The sequence below is a fragment of the Drosophila santomea genome, chromosome 3L (genome assembly GCF_016746245.2).
Source record: "Drosophila santomea strain STO CAGO 1482 chromosome 3L, Prin_Dsan_1.1, whole genome shotgun sequence".
NCBI lineage: Eukaryota > Metazoa > Arthropoda > Insecta > Diptera > Drosophilidae > Drosophila > Drosophila santomea.
The window spans coordinates 5,977,862-5,999,199 of record NC_053018.2 but is presented as its reverse complement, the minus strand read 5'-3'; the positions used below and the strand labels follow the sequence as shown (position 1 = coordinate 5,999,199).

At 40.8% G+C, this 21,338-nt stretch overlaps 1 protein-coding gene and 1 non-coding gene across 2 annotated transcripts; one reads left to right on the top strand and one right to left on the bottom strand.

The window, feature by feature from the left end:
* The first annotated feature begins 33 nt into the window (after nucleotides 1-33).
* LOC120448077 (putative phospholipase B-like lamina ancestor) lies at nucleotides 34-2,539 on the top strand. Its single transcript, XM_039629848.2, has 3 exons — nucleotides 34-293; nucleotides 369-485; nucleotides 553-2,539. Exons 1-3 carry the CDS (start codon nucleotides 34-36, stop codon nucleotides 2,150-2,152), a joined length of 1,977 nt encoding a protein of 658 aa, XP_039485782.1. The 3' UTR covers nucleotides 2,153-2,539.
* Nucleotides 2,540-4,000: 1,461 nt separating this feature from the next.
* On the bottom strand, nucleotides 4,001-4,082 carry Trnas-aga. Its single transcript has one exon. It is a non-coding gene; the product is annotated as a tRNA-Ser (tRNA).
* Nucleotides 4,083-21,338: the final 17,256 nt, after the last annotated feature.

Genomic DNA, 21,338 nt, shown 5'->3' with positions numbered 1-21,338 from the left:
TTGCATCGTAGCAGCTTCACGACGGCCGGCACAATGTTAAAAGTCGTTGGTGCATCGTGGCAAAAAACGCGGATAGGGACCTACATCCTTATCGGAGCTGGTCTCTTGGTCATCGGAGCCTTCTTCATTGGATATATGGAGCGGCCGGAGTACGATGGCACCTATTGTGCCACCGCTCTGTGGACCAAACAGGTGGGCTTTCAAATTGAAAACTGGAAGCAGCAGAACGATCTGGTCAACATACCCACGGGTGTTGGCCGCATTTGCTACAAGGATTCGGTTTATGAGAATGGGTAGGTACTACCACTTTAATTAATAACATACGTTATAAGATTATTCTAATATTTTCTTATATTGCCAATCTTTAGTTGGGCCCAAATCGAAGTGGAGACGCAAAGAACTTATCCGGATTGGGTGCAGGCCTATGCCGCCGGAATGCTGGAAGGTTCGCTGACCTGGCGGAACATCCACAATCAGTGGACCAAGTAAGATAGCCCCATGTTTATTTTGGATTATTTCTTTATTTTAATATATATTTCTTCCCTAATTTAGTACCATTTCCTCTTCTTGCGAGCGGGACGAAAGCACCCAGAAGTTCTGCAGTTGGCTCAGGGACCTTTTGACCACCAACTACCATCGCTTGAAGCGGCAGACTGAAAAGGCTGAGAATGATCACTACTGGCATCAGTTGCATCTGTTCATCACCCAGCTGGAGGGCCTGGAAACTGGTTACAAACGAGGAGCATCTCGAGCACGTTCCGACTTGGAGGAGGATATACCATTTTCCGATTTCCTGCTGATGAACGCCGCTGCCGATATTCAGGATCTGAAGATCTACTACGAGAACTATGAGCTGCAGAATAGTACGGAACATACCGAGGAACCCGGCACCGAGCAGCCGAAGAACTTCTTTCTGCCAAGTGCCACCATGCTGACGAAGATCGTCCAGGAGAAGGAGTCGCCACAGGTGCTTCAGTTACTCTTTGGCCACAGCACGGCTGGCAGTTACTCCTCCATGTTGAGGATCCAGAAGCGGTACAAGTTTCACTATCACTTCTCGCCAAAACTAAGGAGCAACACAGTGCCCGGTGTGGATATCACTTTCACCGGTTATCCTGGTATCCTCGGATCCACCGATGACTTCTACACCATCAAAGGTCGTCATCTGCACGCAATTGTTGGTGGAGTTGGTATCAAGAACGAAAATCTGCAGCTTTGGAAGACGGTGGATCCCAAGAAGATGGTGCCTTTGGTAGCACGCGTAATGGCCGCCAATAGGATATCCCAGAATCGTCAGACTTGGGCCAGTGCCATGTCCAGGCATCCATTTACGGGAGCCAAGCAGTGGATCACCGTCGATCTGAATAAAATGAAGGTGCAGGATAATTTGTACAATGTCCTCGAAGGCGATGACAAGCATGACGATGCGCCGGTGATGGTGAACGAAAAGGATAGAACAGCCATCCAACAGCGTCACGATCAGCTAAAGGATATGGTTTGGATTGCCGAGCAGCTGCCGGGCATGATGACCAAGAAGGATGTTACTCAGGGATTCCTGGTGCCCGGCAACACGTCCTGGCTGGCCAATGGAGTGCCGTACTTCAAAAATGTCCTGGAGCTGAGCGCCGTCAACTACAGTGAGGATCAACAGCTCACGGCGGCCGATGAGGAGGAGCTGACCAGTCTGACGTCGGTGGATAAGTATCTGCGCACTCATGGATTCCGTGGTGATCTGCTGGGCAGCCAGGAGTCGATTGCCTATGGCAACATAGATCTGAAATTGTTCTCCTACAACGCTCGACTGAGCATCAGCGATTTCCACGCCTTTGCGGGTCCAGTCTTCCTCAAGTTTCAGCATATCCAGCCGAGGATTTCGGAGGATGAGAGCAAGGATGGTGGTGTTCCACCAGCCGCATCCATGGGCGACGAACGGCTCAGCGTGAGCATCGAGGATGCGGATAGTCTGGCGGAGATGGAACTCATCACGGAACGGCGATCTGTGCGAAATGATATGAGGGCCATTGCCATGCGAAAGATTGGCAGCGGACCCTTCAAGTGGTCGGAAATGAGTCCCGTGGAGGAGGGCGGTGGCCATGAGGGGCATCCTGATGAGTGGAACTTTGACCAGGTCTCGCCCAAGTGGGCGTGGTAGGCGCTGAGGAGCAGGCTTCTTCTACTTCTTTTTAAACCGTAGAACCCAATCGAATTTGTACCCAAAAACCCACCTCCATCCATTTTGAAAACTGGAAAGCAATAATTGTCCTAGATTCAGTAGTTAGTGTCTTGTCTTGTCTCGTATAACTTGTGTGTTCCTAGTTGGTACATAACTTACGTCCATAGTCTTCTAGTGTCTACTGTACTTATGTATGTATGTATGAGTGTCCAATCGATTGTTGTCTTCCAGCTGTACAAGTTCTTATTTTCCGTAGGTCTTTTGTAAATTAGCAACAAAATTGGAAACATATTTTTTAGCAACAAATTTTTGTACTGTAGTAACTATAAACCAATTGTAAATTAATAAAAACCAATACAACCAAAAGCCACAGACTTTGTTTGAATTTTCATACAGCAAGAGGTGAAAAATGCTTTTGTAATTTTAGAAATTTGCACTGTTTATTAGACTTGGTGTAAATTACTAATCTAATGTTTGTAATTTATCATGCTGGTGTTTAGCTAAGGCTAAAACCAATCAAGAACTGTTTAAGCCAAAAGCTTTGCTGAGAGCTTTTGGAATAGAATTGGTAAATGTTTTATCTAATTAAATTAATGTGATATTGCTTAATGCCAACATCTTTAATATACAACAGGCCAATTAATATTTTATGTTGATTTATCAAAAAAAATTTCAATACGTAATTCTATTTTTTTGCAACATAACACGGTACGCTTACCAATTTCTTTGGTGCTTTTGTTTAACCTTGCTAAAGTTTAAATAATTAACATTTTTAATGAAAATTACTTAGCTCCACCCATTGGTCTGCTCAGATTGGCCAGCTTAAGTTAACTCCTCCTCTTGCTGCCATTTCCATTGGCCGCTTTCCTATTGGCCCACGTTGATTAGCCAATCAGCTTTGGCCCCACCCATTTGACAAGATTTAATTGGTAAGCTCCTTCATGCTGTCAAACTTGAAGTTATTATTCAGCTTACTTTCACTTTTAAATAAATAATAAAATAATAACAAAATGCAGCAGAAGAAGCTAATGATCACAAGCCTTATCTTCTGTCTGAAAATGCATAGAAAGTGCTCATTTTTCTGACGCTCTTTTACTGCGTGTCTGAAACTTCTTTACGACCCATTGTCTCAATTACACTGCAATTCTTCGCAGTGCGAGGATGAAGGACCTCAATAAAGTGCGAGCTGGAAGTTGTCAAAAACAATTCGAAGAGGAGCCCCGCACCAATTACCAAACTCAAATAGATCTATTTCGAAATTAAATTTGTAGCTCGTAGCTCGCATACAGGGCAGCCAACAAACGAGGCCAATTACTTTAAAATATTTCGTCTTGCAAACTTGGTCGACAAGTTTCGAAAAACAAAAAGAAAGTAACCAAAAAGGCAAAGAGGTTCGGTTCTTTTGTCTTGGTAAGAAAACTCAGAGCTGGCAACAGGCTAAAGAGGAGGATGCTGTGCGGGTGGCTGAGAATAAAACAGAAATCCCTTTTATGCTTTGATTATGGTAATTTTGCGATTTGTTTTCATTGCAGTGAAACATGCAATTTTCCTATATATATATGCCAGCTATATACATATATACATATATTATGTAGTCCATCTAAGGGGGAAACTATGAGCTCCAGCAAGTTGCTGGTATGCAACTTCTTAGCTTGACAAAGACCAAGCCAAGGAATAGCAATTTGCATAAGTTGTGCCAACGAACAAACTAGCTGAATGCACACGAAAAAATCTACTAACAAAAATACATTTTTTTAAATAAAAATTAATTTAAAATAATTAAAAACTTTAAAAAATATTCGTGTATAAAAAAAAGTATTTGACGATCGCAGTCGGTAGGATTCGAACCTACGCTCCCAGAGGGAATCTGATTTCTAGTCAGACGCCTTAACCGCTCGGCCACGACTGCTTGATGAAGGGGCTCACCGAAAAGCTACTGAAAAGCTTGCTTATTAAAATAGTTGGCGGATACAATCACTTGCCCATAATTTAAACATATACGTTTTTATTATCTTTAGAAATTTATTCAATCCACTTAATGTGGCTCCTATCATTTCCACTCAAACTCTTAATATAGAACAGGTTTATAATAAACTTTTAGTTGGTATTATTGCTTAGCTCAAGTTCTGTTTCTCTACGAAAATAAGGTTTTTGTGTATAAATATGCCTCTGGATACACAATTTTTGTTTAAGTGCAGCGAGAGTGAAGAAATTACAGGGAAGTATTTTGCATACATTCAGGTCTTCCCTGAATTCCTCGCCTGCAGTTTCCACCTCCATTTCACTTATTGTCCCTGTCATATGATTTAGCTGAATTATGGCCGCCATTCGGTTCGTTTCGCCCTTGGGCTAATTTATAAACGTAAATCTACTTTGATGCTAATGACGCCGCTGAAGGCAAACAGCATCAAACGGCGTCCTCCCGCAGATAGTTTTCCGTTGATATATCAATTTGCATGCCAAAGGTTGAAATTAGTGCATTTGCTCAAGGGCCGCCTCGCCGATGGCTAAAATCTATATATACGAGTATATTCTTCCCACCGATTTCACCCGTTTTAAGCCCCAGTTCAGCTGGCAGGTGTTGGCACTGTACAAGCATTGTGATTTATGGTTTAGCCACGCAATTGCGTACGGCCAGTGACCAGCATTTTTAAGTGTTCAACGCTGCGTATGCGTAACATATGTGCCGCCAGTATTTCCACCTGTGTGGGCGTATATATGTTTGATTACATTATGTCTGCGTGCAAGTGGAAACATTTGTGAAAATATCCAACTTTCGCTCTATAGGTTGGTCACAGATGGCTATAGGAAAGTGTATAGAATGACCAGAATATGCTGAATTTATAATAAAGAATTTAATGTTCGAAAGGAAAATGGAAAAAGTTTCACGATCAATTTATCATGCGATGAAATTGCTTAAATTTGTGATCATCACATTTGTCGTCCCTTGTAAATAAGTGTTTTGTGTCTAATATGACAAAACTTAACTAAAAGATATTAAATACAATTATAAGTGATTTTCTTTTCATCAACATTCAATTTGTTGTGGGTTGTGAGTCACATATGATGAAATTAGTTTTTAGCTTAAAATGCGAGAACAATTTTTTCTTTAGATTTTTTGATAAAAAATAATTAGTTTTTTTCCGATAGCAGTAAAACTAGTTGTCCAAATGTGGAATGCCATACCTCGTTGAATTCGTAACAAAATTCCCTATCGATCCATGTACATACATTGAAATGCTAATTTTTGGTAATTTTTCGAAATTTTTGATGATGGTACCCCTTATTGAAAATGCAAAAATTTGTCAAATTTTTTTTTTTTGAAAATCGAAAAAGTATGTATAGACATGGTTAGCTATGTTTATTAGCAGCACAAAACAGTCTTTATTTTAGCTGTGCGGCCATTTTTGGCCAAATTATGGCAAAAACACCGATTGAAAATATCGGATTTTTTACACCACTTTGTTTTTCGATTTTTTGATAAAAAATAATATGTTTTTTTTCGATAGCAGTGAAAATAGTTGTCCAAAAAAGGAATGCCATACCTCGTTGAATTCGTGACAAAATTCCCTATCGATCCATGTACATACATTGAAATGCTAATTTTTTGCCATTTTTCGCATATTTTGATGACCGCTTATCAAAAATGCGAAAATTTGTCAAAACAGTCTTTATTTAAGCTGTGCGGCAATTTACTATAAAAAGTACCTGGAGGCAGAACTAACCATACCTTCATACTAGGAGTCACCAGATATCCTGCGACCAGACCGACTGTGGCCACTGGTTATTTATTTGCTCATTTATTTGGGACCATTTTTTCTATATTCTGACCCAGCTTGGTTCTTTGTGTGCTCGGCACACATTTGTGGCGGTTTTTTGGGTAAAACATCTTAATAACAAATTTGTAAAGCTTAGCACACACAATGGCAAGCTGTGTCCTTTAAATTGCTGCGGCCTTCCCTTCGCAGTGATAAGGCCTTGACTGTTGACTTTAAGGCCTTTAACCCTTCGATGTGGCACAAACAATGACCACACACAGCCACGCCCACTGCCCACTGCCCCTGCTGTAGTCTGTCCACGCCCACCAGAGCGAGGTCATCGGGTCATCAAATTGAAATGTGAAGCGGTTTTTTGTGTGTTCTCTGTTTCATCTTGTCGGCTGCCGCAATCCGGATGCGGATTAATATGACCAAATGGTCGAGGAGCAATTCCGGTTCAGAGGTCATCAATGTGACATTTGCCGCATTCTCTAATTGCTCTCGATTAATGGATTGTTTTTCACTTATTTTCATATCCGAAAATGACAAAATAGTCAATGCCTGATAGATGCAGCATTGAATTCTTCGTCGATTGAGGTCAAAAATTATTTTATACATAAGCCTTTAGTGGTCTCTGCATTCGCGACGGTCGGAGTAGATAAATATTTCATAGAAATTGTTTATCCGGTTAAAAATCTGTCATATTAAATTTGGCAATATCTGACTTTATTATCAGGCTTCCAAATTATACACATATATATCCTTTTTCGACCTGTATTATTTGCCTTATATATAAACCTTTGGTTTCGTTTATACAGGTGATTTTCAAGCATTTAAGCTCCTGTGGGTTTTAAGGTGCAGTCAAGCTGCTTTAGTCACACTTCAAAGCCATAACTCAAACACACCGCCTTTAATGGCAATAAGCAGCTGGCTGCAATCTTAACCGAGCACTTTCGCTCCACTCGAAGTATTACGAGTTGGAAAACAATAAATATCGCCTCGAAGAGGCCAAATCTGTTACACAACATGAGTGGAGTGGATCATGAACTGGAACACGTTCTGCATGACAGTCATGACGGCGACAAAAACAAAGTCATCAACGAAGCTGAAGTTGAGAACTGCAATCAAATCGAAGCGGCAAGTGCGGGTAGTCGAAGTTCAAAAAGGGATGTAGTAGCTGGGTATCCATCCGTCGAACAAAACATTGACTGGGCGACTTATTTTACATTTTTGAAGGGCCTGTGTCCCGGTTTATGATTAAAGTAAAAGCATGAATATCGAATGCTGTACGGCATGACATGGCCCCAATCTCATCCTCATTCTCATTCTCACACTCATCGTTATCCTGGCGACCAGCTCGCAACTCGCTCACTTTTGGCAACTTCATCATTGTGATAAATGAGCTTAGCTTGTAGCACATTTTTCACAACAAACTCAAATTTTGTTCTCCCCTTTCGTTTTTGTTGTGTTTTAGCTCACAACTTGTTTTTTTTGTTTTTTTTTTTTGCCCCCCCCTCAATTGTTATTAACAACTTTTTTTGTGTGGGTGTAATTTTGCACAGTGCAACAAAGTTGAAAGCTCAAGGATTTATACCACATCGAAACTAACGAAACAAAGTTTGAACATTCTGCCATACGTTCTGGGATCGTCATCCACCAGGAGGATGCAAATGTTTGACATGCAATAGTTGGCGGGAAATTCTTTTAGCGCTAACTGTGCTTTTTGAGCAGCATCTTCAGGCAAACGACTTTGGCACTTTCGGCACGTGCCCTTCCTTCCCCACTTACAACTTAGTTAGTTAGATTTTGAATGGTTTATTTGGTTGACTTGGCTTCGTGGTTTCTACTGATGCTTCAGCTTCAGCTTCAGCTTTTGCTTCCAATTGTTATCAACCAATTTTCCAGGCGAATGGGGGGAAAAATTTGGGGAAAAGGCCACAGTAAAACTTCCTGTAAAGGCGCGTTTGGTGGTTCGCCTTTTCTTGGTTACATTTGCAAACAACGTTTTGAGCGATTGCCAAAAGTCAAAAAAGTCATTTGACACAAAGGACTTCAACTAATGAGTTCCTAATCTTGGCATAAATATGATAATTACTACTACATCTGGTCTTCACTTTCTTTTAAAATGCAGGAGCAAAAGTATGGTATGCAAAAATGTGCCAAGATTTATGGAACGGCCAAAGTTGGTAGCTTTCAGCCGTCTGGCATGGAAATAAATATATTTCTGGCCCACACAAAATGTAAATTTTCCTAAGCCGGATGAAAGGCGGTGAGCTATAAATGAGGGCCAGGTGTCAATGGGTCGGTGTGTTTGTGTGTGTGTGTGGATAATGCAATGAAAATAGGCCAGAATTTTCTGCTACTTTTCGGCTCACTCTCTTTTTTTTTTGTGCGAAAGTTATGCGAGCAAACCGCAAGGTAATTAAATTCCTTAACCTTAAGCAGCATTATGGCTAGCCGGTTTTCGGGTGGATGGGCCATGTCCTTGGTGCTTTGGTGCCAAAATGGGAAGCGCACTCACACAGGCACAATGAATGTGTTTGCGGTGACATCAGTGCGCCTGTGTGTGTGCGTGCTTGGCACTTGAGAATTTAATTGAATTTTTTTGGAGAGCAGATAAGGATGCGAAGGATGTTCCAGCATCTTGACTGTGTGCCCACAGTCCACCCAACCGAACAAGCATTCTCCTCATCTGGACTCTTGCATAGTTTTACCCGCGGCGCAAAATGTCATAAATTATCTAATAAAGTTTTTATTTAACGAGATAGAGGGAGAAGTTTTATTTTGCTTTTAATTACATTTTTGAATCAAGAATGCGAATAAGTAGAAAATTGGCCAGAACAACAAACCAGAAAAAAACAAACAAAGCGGTCACTGCAATGTATTGTTTTGCTGTTCAATTATTATTTGAAATTTTCCACCACCACCTGAAAAACTTAATGGGCTCACTCAAGCATCAATTGTGCTGAGTTGACATTTCCCCATTTTCTCCACTCAACAGCAATTCATAATGCCACTAAATAAATAATGAGCTAAGGCTGGCTCAGAAAATGCAATGAAAGGGAATTTTTTTGAATAAATCATCTAATAATTGATTAATAAATAAAACCATTAGATGGTAATTAAAAAAAATACCTATTTTTAGTAATAATCATGAGGATGCTTTATAGTGAGTTATTGGTTTAAAGCTTTACATACATATTATGAATTTACTTTGCTCTGGCATCATATCCAAATTAGTTACATCCACTTAACTTAATACCTCCCATTTCTCTCTCCAAAATGTCAAAATCATCGTGCAGGCAAAGTTACTACGAATTTCGCACTCTAACGAGGAGAAAATCCAGTGGAAAAGCATTTTCCTTCTCTCACAAAACGAAATAATGAAATTGTACAAAAGGCCGGGCACAAAAAGAAACACAACGAGAAGTCTACGAGGAGAGCATAAAGAAAAATGGAAAGCAGTGCCATGTAATCCAATTGCATGAAATGTACACAAGGACACGGGGCGGCATTTAATTTAGGGGCGTGCCTAACGCACACACACACACACACACACACACACACCAACACTCATTCAGTGCGAAATATGTTAAATAAATATGATGGGTGAACAAAAATACAAAAAAAAAAAACGTGTCTGAAATGGGAAAAGGAGAAAAGTTAAAGAAATTTACATGGATGGCTTTTGCCTTTACTTTTAAGTGGTTTCCCTTGTTGCCTCTGAGTGCGTGTGAGTGTGTCTCTGTGTGTGTGAGCTAGTGCGACTGTGTAAGTGTGCGTCTAACTAAGTGTGTATGACTTGGCCACACTTTTTGGCTCGACTCTTTGGTTCTTTTGTTGCTTTTGGCGCTTTGAAGTAAGTGCATTTAACGCTGCTCCTCCCGCTTAACTTTCTGTCGTCCATGGACGTAGTCCTAAATATTTAAAATGCAATTTCAATTACTATATTTTTCAGGGATTTTTAAAAGAGATAACCTAATACAAATTTTAATTACAATTATTTTAACCAGATGTCAAAAATGAACCCCCTTGAACTTCTTCCATGCCCCATTTTACCACTTTTCCGTGAAAAGTGCTAAGTGCGCTTGAGATTTAACCCCCTTTGCCAGAATTCTGCACTTTTCGAGCCTTGTTTATGCTGTTGACTTTTGTGTGCAAGTGTTTTCTTTAATGTTCCCTTGCCGCATTGTTGCAAACGCGTTGAATTACGCACCATAATTCAGTTGCATACGACCAAAAATACAAAATCTATTATGCTTAATATTCGCCCTTGCATTAACCTACTGCGACACATGCGATTTTCAATTTGAATTGAACCGCTGAACCTGGACGGAATGTTGATCGATTTGCAATTATTTTAGAAACAAAATTTTCATGTTTTTCCTGCCGGGGAAATTCAGGGAAATGGCAGACCGGAAAATGTGCTGCTTAATAAAACGTAACACGTTGTGGGCCAAAAACCGAAGGTCGCATCGAATGCGAAATTTTATCTTTGTTCCAGTTGTTGATTTTTGCTGATGCTCTACTTGCTGCTTTTGTCTGTTAGTGTGTGCCTGCATTCAATTCAATGCATGTAAAATAAAATTATGCAAATTTATAAAGCATTCGCCCTGTGGTACGGAACGGCAACCGAATTCATTTGCTGCGGAGACATGATCCAATTGGAAAGTGCACAAAATGAGCAGATGATGTGAAATATTGGTTTTGGTTATCTGGGGTTACTGCTGCTGGACGGGATGGCAATGAAATGAAGTGGATTGGATTGGATTGTGGTTAATTAGAGTTGGATTCTATGGGAATTGTCACAGTTATTCCCGTTGAGCGTATGACAAATATTTTTCTTTAATTTTCCATCGCAATGTGCAGGATTTAAGTCTTTAAACGAATATTTTAATAAAGCAAAAAATCCTGTTAGTTTAGTATGTAGAAAATGTATTTTAAACTTGACCCATAACTATCAAAGAACACTTTAAAAAATGTTAATCTAATCTCAAAAGTTAAGCAATCTAATTAGAACCAAATACCAATTTAACTGATTTTAATTAGCTACTAACCTGGTAGCTAGCTACCCACACATTAGTCAATCATTTTTACTCTAATTTTAAACTTAATTAGCCGACTTACATGGCGTATACGCAATATGCATGATTTTGCGCTGCGCATTGAAACCTTTGCCTAATTGCAACAATTCGCTAGCTCATATTGCATCCATAATTGTTGCAAATTTGCTGCTCATTCCAAAGTCCAGCTCCCGTCTCCTCAGCTCCCTTCACTCAGTTGGCCACGCCCCCTCCAGCCCAGGTTTTTGGGGGCAGGAAGCGGCTAATTCATCAGCTGCATTACAATTTGAGCCGACTGCAATGTTGATGCATTTCGCCAGGATCCAGCAATTGTTGTTTCATGTTCTGCTGTGTGTGTGTGGTGGTGTGTGTATGGTGGTGTGTGGGTGTGTAGCTGCCATTGCTGTTAAATGTTAGCAAATTAGTGACGGCGGTTTGGGCCAACTGCTGGGCCTGGCCAATGCCATGTGGTTGTCACTTGTCGTCAGTCGGTTTCGATGGTCGAGCTTTGCCAGTGTGTTGTCCTTCTGTCACTTTTTGATTAGTTGCGCTACGAGCCGGGAATTATGAGCGGACAATGGCCAGCAATTGCTAATTGAAGCTGCAAATGTATTCTTTAGCTAATTTAATTTTTACTTTGGATTTTTAAGCATGGAGTCAGCGTTACATGGAGTCAGCGTTGTTCTTTCGCCTTTTACTTTTAAGTGTGCACTGTCGAAAAAAGTGCCTAAATTTGTTATGATAAGTATACTTACATAGCTTTTTTTTATTAAGTTTTAATTATTATAGCTTACTGTTAAAGTAAATTTCGTATATAAAATTAAATATTTTTAATTTAACGGATATTTTTTCCTCGTGTAGAAACTCGCCATTTTGGGCGCGGAGCTTTTCCAGGACCTGGAGCAAAGTTTTGCTTGCTCTCGTCCTTTGTGCGTAAGTCAGCTCATCTTCAGCTCTCGCTCTGTGTCCCGTTCGCTGCAATTGTAATCCTTTAAGCATCTCGTCGAGCGAACTGGATAAATGCAATGCGCTTCATTTGAAATGCTCCTTTCATCTTGGCCCTGTTCGCTTCGCTGTTTTCATTCGACTGCTTTTTAAGAGCCTCTCTGCCGCGCTGCTGGTTACTTTTTTATGGTCCACTTGCCTGGTAGCTGTAGCTGATTGTTGTTATCACAATTGGCTGAGATTACGTTTACAGTTACGGCGCATAAAGAGGTCACTTAACGGGCGCATTGTTCGAGTTTTAGTTAAAACTTGTCCTGAGTGCCCATAAGTAGTTGCCTTGTGTCTCTTAATGTAGCTAATAAATGTTTTTCCTTTGCTCAGCAATTTTAATGGTCCTCTTGGGAGAGCATTAAGTCGAAAAGTTCAGTTCAATTTCTTCTTTTGGTGACATGGCGATAATATCGCATTTTTACTATTGGCCATTTAATTTGCATTTATTTCAGACAACACTCAATGCATTTTTTTTCTCCTCTTTTTTTTTGAACAGTTTACCGCTGATGGAACAATTTTCATATATGCACATAACAAATTTTTCACTCACTCTAGCCCTGTTTAAGTGCAACAAGTTGGCTGCTCTGGGGAAAAACTTTTTACTCTTTGCATATTTAAAATACTTTCCATGTGTGTGTCCAGCTCGTTTGGCTTAATTCACTTGCAGCAAATGTAAATCACTTGCAATTATCAATTATGAAAATGTGGAAATACTATTTATGCAAAATTTATACTGAAATCAAGGCAGCAAATTGATAAATTCAGTTGCAGAAATCCAACTATGGCATTTTACTATTCTGTATGCAGGATTTCAAATGGAAATCGTTGACTATTGTTGGGCTATTCAAATCAGTTTCTTACAATTGCCAATGTCGTGTCTGCAGTAGTGAAAACTTAAAGGAATCTGTGCTTAAAATAATACATTTTGTAGTTTAGATAACAGTTTTGTTTGCTTAGATTAGCAATCGAAAGATTCTACTATATGGAAAGTATTTTGTGTATAATTGAACATAAAACGCTGCCATTTGGAAGTTTGGCTTTCCAAATCATGCTTTAATACCTTCTCCCTTTTGACTGACTGGCGCTTCGATAAATCAACAATTTAAGAACCCCCTTTCACAGACTGTCAGCCACTCCCACAATCCAACTAACCCACTGCTTTTAAGCGAACTAAGCAGCCACACACTATGATGATGCTTTGACACATAACCATTTGATTTATGGCGTCAGTGCAGTTTTTTTCAATTTTATTTTCAAAAGTACCCCGAACTGCGGAGGGAACTGCAAAGCATTTGGGAAGGCAGGCCACTTCATAGATTTGCGATATTTTATCGTTTCAAACCAACGCTGACCATGTGGCCACCTCAAAAAGCGTTCTCGCCTGGGTCTGCTCTGTATTTGTGTGGGCAGCTCCAGCTGCAGCTCCTCCAGTTTACCAGTTAGCCAGTTGGCCATTTGGCCAGTTGGCCATTTGGCGTGACCACGGCCAATTGGCCAGTGCCAAGCAGCTGCCTGCCTTCCTGCCATCCTGCCATCCTGCGATCCTGAAAGCCAGCCAGCTAGTCAACCTGTGCTCAGCTCACCTTGAATGTCTTTTGGCTTACAGCAACTGCAGGCTGCAATATTTGATAGAAATCAGCTCGAAGGATGTTCCCAAACTCAAATCGTTGCTTAAAACTAAAGCTGTTTCAGCTGTAATATAAAATATTTTAAAAATATTTATTTTAATACAATTATTATTGACATATTAATACATATCTTGTTAAATAGCTATCATTAGTTCTTTCTTTCTAAGTATCCATTTTTATGCGCTACTACTAAGAAACTAAGTAAGAGACTTGAAATCTGTTGATTGTTTAATTACTATTTATATCGATTGTCCTTTTGCGGAATGAGTTGCTTCGATGCCCTGGCCATTTTTGGTTATGTTTTTTGGCCCTCTTATTGCAACTGGTTTGCTTCATTATGCCACATTTGCTGCACCACCCTCCGCCACCCAAAAAAAAAAAAAAACAAGAGAGAACGCTATAGTCGAGTTCCCCGACTATCTGATACCCGTTACTCAGCTAGTGTAAGAGCGAAGGACAGTTTTTGGGGGTTTGTGGGCGTTAGAGTGGGCGTGGCCAAAAGTTTTTTGGCAAATCGATAGAAATTTACAAGACCAATACAAAAATGAAAAAATATTAAAACTTTTTTCAAAAATGTGGGCGTGGCAGTTTTGGGCGGTTTGTGGGCGTTAGAGTGGGCGTGGCAACCTAAATCGACAAACTTGCGCTGCGTCTATGTCCCTGGAGTCTGTATACTCAATCTCAACTTTCTAGCTTTTGTAGTTCCTGAGATCTCGACGTTCATACGGACAGACGGACAGACGGACAGACGGACAGACGGACAGACAGACGGACGGACAGACGGACATGTCCAGATCGACTCGGCTACTGATCCTGATCAAGAATATATATACTTTATATGGTCGGAAACGCTTCCTTCTGCCTGTTACATACTTTTCAACGAATCTAGTATACCCTTTTACTCTACGAGTAACGGGTATAATAAAAAAACACATAGAAACTAAACTGACTGCTTGGCTGATTTTTGCTGGTTAGCCTCGGTTTCGGTTACCGCCGCTCCAATATCCCTGGCTTAAGGCCAAAAGTCATAATGCCGCGATGTCGACGTTGTCATCAACGGTTTGCAGCTTTCAGTTTTTGGGCTTTTGCGGGTTTTTCTTTTTTTTTTGTTTGAAGGCTTTTCCTGGCCGATGGCTTGGCTCGGACTCCGGTTGATTTGGTACGGTTTTGTTTGGCGATAGGCAGGCTTAATTGCCATTGAGTGAATTTTTATGGCCTCCATTGTGTGTGCGAGTGTTTTTGGCATATTTCAAACGAGCCAGCAGGGAGGTAGCGAAATGCCTCAATCGATGACGAAAACTGCAATTGAATTGAAAGCACATAAATTTTCCGCTTTATATTGTTGTTGTTGCTTCTGCTGCTGCGGGATGACATTCCTTTCTATATGCGTTCTTTTTCGCTCTATTTGGCTGGGTTTTTTTTTTTTGACTGGGTGACTGGGGTCCTTCATAGCTAATTAACTGCATTTTTCGCATGTCATAGCGCCGACTGACTGACTGACCCCGATGTCCCATGATGTCCCCGATTCTACAAAACAACACTCGTTGCTGCTGTTGCCTCTGCTGCTGCTGCTGCATGTCGCATGCATTTGGGGTGTAATTAAGGTCAACAGAAGTCAACTAGCAACTTGGCCATCTCACTTCGTGGCTTTTGGGAATTGGGCCAAACGACGAATGCCACCCACAAAATCCCACTTCCATATCTTCTGGCTGTTATCCGTCTTACAGATGGTTTTCTTTCGCAGCAAACGTTTGCGATGGATAAGATGTGGCCATGCTACAACTAATTATTACTGTCTTAATTGCCAAAATTTGTCAGCTCTTCTTGGTTTAAATTAGATCAAATTGGCCCCAAAATTTGTACAGTGATCAAATCTTTAAATAAACTTTATCAGCTTTAAGCATGGACTTATAGCTGTCTGCTAAGAAAATTAACCAACCAAATCTAATTTACATCTTTTATTTTCCCCAGTTCATAGCCTGCTTTCAGGTTATCTTCATAGTCATGAAAATCCTGAGCAAGCAACAATATAATTTGTAATTTTTATATTTTCACGACGCCAGTTTTGGATTCAACCCCTTTACTCGAGAATTTTGGGGGCTGACCGAAATGATTAGTTTTAATCATAAAGCAGAATTTACTTTCGGTTTTATGTCTTGACTGGCTTTTTATGGCAGGTTCTCGGAATTTGATGGACCAAATCCTTGGGACAGCGCATCAATTCAGTTCGGTTAAAGTCGTGCTGAAAATCTGCTGTGCGCGCTCTGTGCAGCTATAAATTCGCTTAATAAAGTTTTCATATTTGCAATTAATTTCATTCCGTTTTTCATGAATAAGTTGTATGCCTGCAATGGCTTTGCCATTGCCGACTTCAGCCTGTTCGCAATTTGCGCTCCATTCAATATAATCAGAGCAGCCAAGGAGGATGGATGGACAAATGGAAGGCTGATGATGACGATGATGATGATAATGTTGATGTGTAAAAGGGAATGAGAGGTTATATGCGAAGCGTATCCTGAAGGACAGGGTAAAACAGAGTGAGAGCCGAGAAAAAGGTGCGGGGTTTTTCATTACAACATGACGTATACGTAATACGCAAAGTTTACCTCTTCTTTACAGACCGACGAGAAGGGGGAATTTAAAATTTCCTTACGCCATTATCGGCAAATTAAAATCGTTCAATTAAACAGAGCTTAAGTTCTGGCCAATCCCACTTTACGGCCTTAGATAATTCATGTGACCCATCATCGTCTCGTTTGCCATCTATTGTAGATGTCAACCAATTCGTACACTCTTCATCTTCCATCATATATGTGGTTATTGTAATTATGGGGGCATAAATTTGTCGGCCGGATGCCCGTACTGCTCTCTGGGAAAATTGCTATTTAAACATTTTAAGTGCTTTTGGTGTTAATAACACATCACCGCATGTTTCATTTGCCTGAGTCAACAGTTTAATTAGAGTTTGTGCATAAATCATTCGCATCCATCTATCCAACCATCCAACCATCCATCCATCCATCCAACTGTCTATCTGTCCCAGTCGCCATTCGTCCCGCTCTCCAGATGCAATCTGCTATAGAAACCAGTTATATACACAGATCCGAATGCAGCTTCATCTGCCCATTTGGAGCTGCTGGCATATTTGATGTCGTTTTGCTTTGGGTTTTAGCATCGCTTTATGAGCCACGGGACGGTTGAGTGTTTAGGGGGCAATTTTGATTTAATTTTGTTTGCTCAAATGTGTCAAACGAAGAAAGATATCTGCATTCTAGCTGTTTTTCTAAGCGTTTCCCCTTGGTTGAAGCTCGTTAATTTAATGTGTTCCTGGAGTTTTTAAGAAAAATCTAATTAAATTGCAATTTAATTCTAATGATTTAAGCGGATTATAAATCTGCAAATTTATATAAGCTATGAATTCATTTCTGCACTATACTCCGTATTTTCACTCCTCGATTCCATCCCAGACATTTGTAATAGTTCATCTCGAATTGCTTTTGAGGTCCATTAATACAAGAGCAGCCGTGGCAAGTGACAGTGGTAAAATTAATAGAGCACCACCGACTTTCCACTCAACCCACACGCTGGCTCCACTTCAGTTTCCAAGACCCAACCACGCCAATTCCAATCCAATCCAATCCAAACCAATCCCAATCCCAATCGCAAACGAAGGCTGCTGTGCCACGTGGCGTATGCGTGATTTATGCGAGGGCAAGCGCATTTAATTGAAAGCCCACTAATGGCGTGCCGCCTACATTTATGTACGATCGTGAACGGGCAAATATAAATTCATATGTACTTTGACTGTCTAAGATTTTGACTTTTGCATGCAGCGATTTTGGCCAATGAATAGACCAATATTGTGGCTGGCTTATTAATGGACTGCTTGAATAACGATAATTGCCGCCCAGCAAGCGGTCAGTGCGAGTTAATAACGAACCTGATAACAATAATCTTGATTTTGTCTTGGCTAATTACGGTAGCCGCACTTGACGTCACAGAGAAAGAGACAAATGCTAAGAGAGAGTGAGAGAGAGAGAGGCTAGCGAGCGGCAACAGCTGTTTGGAAATGCAGCGCGCCACCCACACACAATAGTAACTCCACCCAGACTTTTCCCTTTTTCCTTTTGCAAACGCCCTACACCCACACATTTCCCCGAGTGTGTGTGTATACCAAATTCAGTTGTTGAGCCTTTGGCGTAGTGGCACTCTCATTCGGAGACTTTCCCCGGCTTTTCCAAAAGCGCAGTCGCCGCCAAACCTTCCCTAGCTCATTCAGAGCACCAACTCGCAGGACCTTCCGCTCTCTAAGGACATGCGTAGTGGATTTAGGATCCACTTGACGAGCCGCTAAATCTGCAAAAAATCAGAGAGAGAGAGAGAATAACTCTTTTGCCGGCTTTTGGCCTCCCAAAACAGTATTAATATTTAATAACACACGCAGAGCGAAGATGTGTTTTTCTTTTTTTTTTGTAGTTTCTTGTTGGCATCAAAAAGTTTTTCGGGCCTGTCCTGTTGCTCAGTGTCGCCATCTGCCGCCTGCTGTGTACCCCAGGATGAAAACTCGGGTCCAGCCATCAAAAGTTAATTAAAACGCATACTTAATGCGTTGCCATCCTCGTCCCAGTCGTCCCCTTTACCCTCCTTCCCTTCCCCCCAAAAAAGCCATCCAAAACCCATACCCCTTCATTCCCCATCAGCAGTTAGCAGGCGAGTTAGTTGGGAGCGGAATGTATCCCCATGTGAAATGCATGTTTGCATACGAATTGCAGGCACTGTGCGATGTTATGGGTTTTGATTAATTGGAAGTGTTGTTTGACTTGGCCGATTTTGGGGGGGCGTCCCATAGGTTCATAGGACGCGGAGGATTCCCCTGTCAAATATATCCCTTTGATGGGAAAATCGTGGTTGATTTTATGGGCGAAGATAGCGGCAATTTCAATATCAGCATTCAACATAGTAAATGTTTTTTCATCTATTATATTTTTGTAGTTACAAGGAAGTGCATGTATTGTAGCATGTGTTGTAAACGTTTACTAGACTCATAAAATAATAAATTATTATTTTTTTTGTTTTTGCCTCAAAGAATTTAATTCTATATTACTTTATTTACTAAACTCCATTTTTTTTTTGTTCTGGATCCTTTCATTGAACGCTAAGGGATCTTTCTAATATTCAACAAAGGAAAACTCCATAATATCGCCATAATACAATCCCAAAAATGTTGGCAGCATTATACGCTGAAATTACCATATTATATCAATACGAACTTGCAACCCTTGGAGACTGGCGCTTACCTTTCGTTACGTTGCCGGCTAATCATAGATTACACTCAATGGAACCACTCTCACTCACCAAGGACCGCAATCCCCCAAAGAAACTGCCCGTTACGAAATAGCGCGAGGTGAGATGAAATGAAGCGAAAATGTAAAACGATTTTGCATACAAACGAAGCATAAAGGCCCAGGCCCAATGGTCCAGGTCCAAGGGTCCAATGCCGCCCACACCCAGAAAAAGCTAAAAAAAAAATGAAAATAAAATCCCCTCTGCAGGACAAAGCCCCGCAGGACTCCCAGTTTTCAGTTATCGCAGCGTTTCTTTGCTCATAACGCGGCGCATACATTTTTAAGGCCGCTCAAGGGACTATTAAAACTATTATCTCGAAAAGAGTCGCCGTTTTTACCCACTATACCCATTTCCCCGGCCATACGTTCCAAAGGGGATCTGTGCTCCCTTTTTTGGCGGGGTTTTAAGGGGTTTCTCCCTCTACGTTTTTTTTTGTTCTATTTCAGGGCAGAAGAAATTAGCCAAGTGCGCAAAATTTAAATTAATTTCATGCTTCTGCAAGCCGAGTCAAAACTAAACTGACCAACACAAACATCGCGACACACACACACAATCACACACCCACACACCAGAGAACTGCAAGAGTGGCATTTTTTGCCACCCTGATCACACTCAACAATTTTGAGTGCGGGTGCCACTCACACCGGTTTTCGTGGGTACATACAAACACCCGGTCAAAATATTCGGGTGTCTGCAAACACCCTGGTGCCTGCGCACCCGAATCAATGCGGCACCCTACGTCGCGGGTACCGATCACACTCGCCACTCATAACGAAGGGTAGAGAAGGCAAACATGCAGAAAAAGGCAAGTGCCTTTTTCTCGGAAACACCCGGGTGTCTGGCAAAACACCCGGGTGTTTTGGTAAACACCCGGGTGTTTTGGTAAACACCCGGGTGTTTTGGTGAACACCCGGGTGTCTGGTAGACATTCGAGTGCCTGTGGTAGGTAACATACGAAAAAGAAAAGTACAGTAAGTACTGAAAAACGAAATATATTATGCCCAAAATCTGTAGATTTATGCATTCTTTTTACAGAAATTTCACCAACACGAAATAGACATTTCTTTTTTATATCTTATATTACTTGCTTTGTAAAAATTTTTATATTTAATTCCCATATTTAATTTTGTATGTATAATTTTTCTTTTTAAAGTGATAAGAAAAAACAATAGAAATAGAATTGTCTTAATTAAGCATAAATATTATTTAATAATATATATAATATATTATAATATATATATTATATTATTTAATAATACATAAGTTTGTTTTCTGTTAAGACATTAGATACATCAAAACGCAAAAACATGTGCACGACCTTTTCCTTGGGTATTTCCATTCACCCTAAATTTTTTGGACCGTGTCTCGCTTCCACCCATACAATTTTTATGCATACAGAAAAGTACCTGCGGCCGATCCTTGCTTGCGCGTCACCCACCCTAAACTTCTTTGCACAGCAGACACCCGGGTGTTTTTGTGCAAGTACAAAAAACACCCTGGTGGCAAAACACCCGGGTGTTTGTCATTGCTAAATTTAGGGTGTCTCCAAACACCCGGGTGCGGAGACTCCCGGTGTTTAGCGGGTACACTTAGGGTGCCGGTGGCTTGCTGCAGTTCTCTGCCACACACAAACAATCACACATACACCCACAGAAACACACACAAGCACACACACACGAACACATACGTGGGGGGGGAGCAGCATTTTTACCGCAAACATTAGCAATTCTAATTTTTCGTGCAATGGTCGGACTTTCGCCTCCCTTTTTTCCCAGCGGTTTTCGGCTGGGTCAGTCATAAAAAGGTTAAAGCAAGCCCACCAACACAGCCACACCACACACCCACTAAGATACACACCCACACAGATACATGTGCAATATTCATTGTTTAAAATGCAACCGCAATGCACACACACCCACACACACACTTTGTGCACACATCCGGTTTCAAGGGAAACATTTAGCTGTCTGTTGCTCCAAAACTCTCTTATTAGAATCTTGGACTGGGGCATTCCATAACTTTGTCATTTAAAATTGAAATGGGTTTGTTCCAGGGAGTCTGGACGGGATTGGCCAAACTTGGCTGGCTAGCTAGCCGTATCTGCTGGCAGTGGAAGAGGGGGACTCCTCGAGTTTCTGTATCTGTGAGCTATTAAATGGTCATAGGGAACACGATGAATACTAAGAGCTCCTTTCCCAAACATTACATTTTTATTACTTTTAAAGCTTTTTCAAGCATTGAACACGTTTAAATTTGGCTTTAAACATGCAAAAGTTGATTATATTTACATAAATTGCCATGCCCTTTGCAGATATGCAAGAAAATTACTCATACGCCCGGTGTGCCCACACATTGATTGAAATATTTTAAAGCA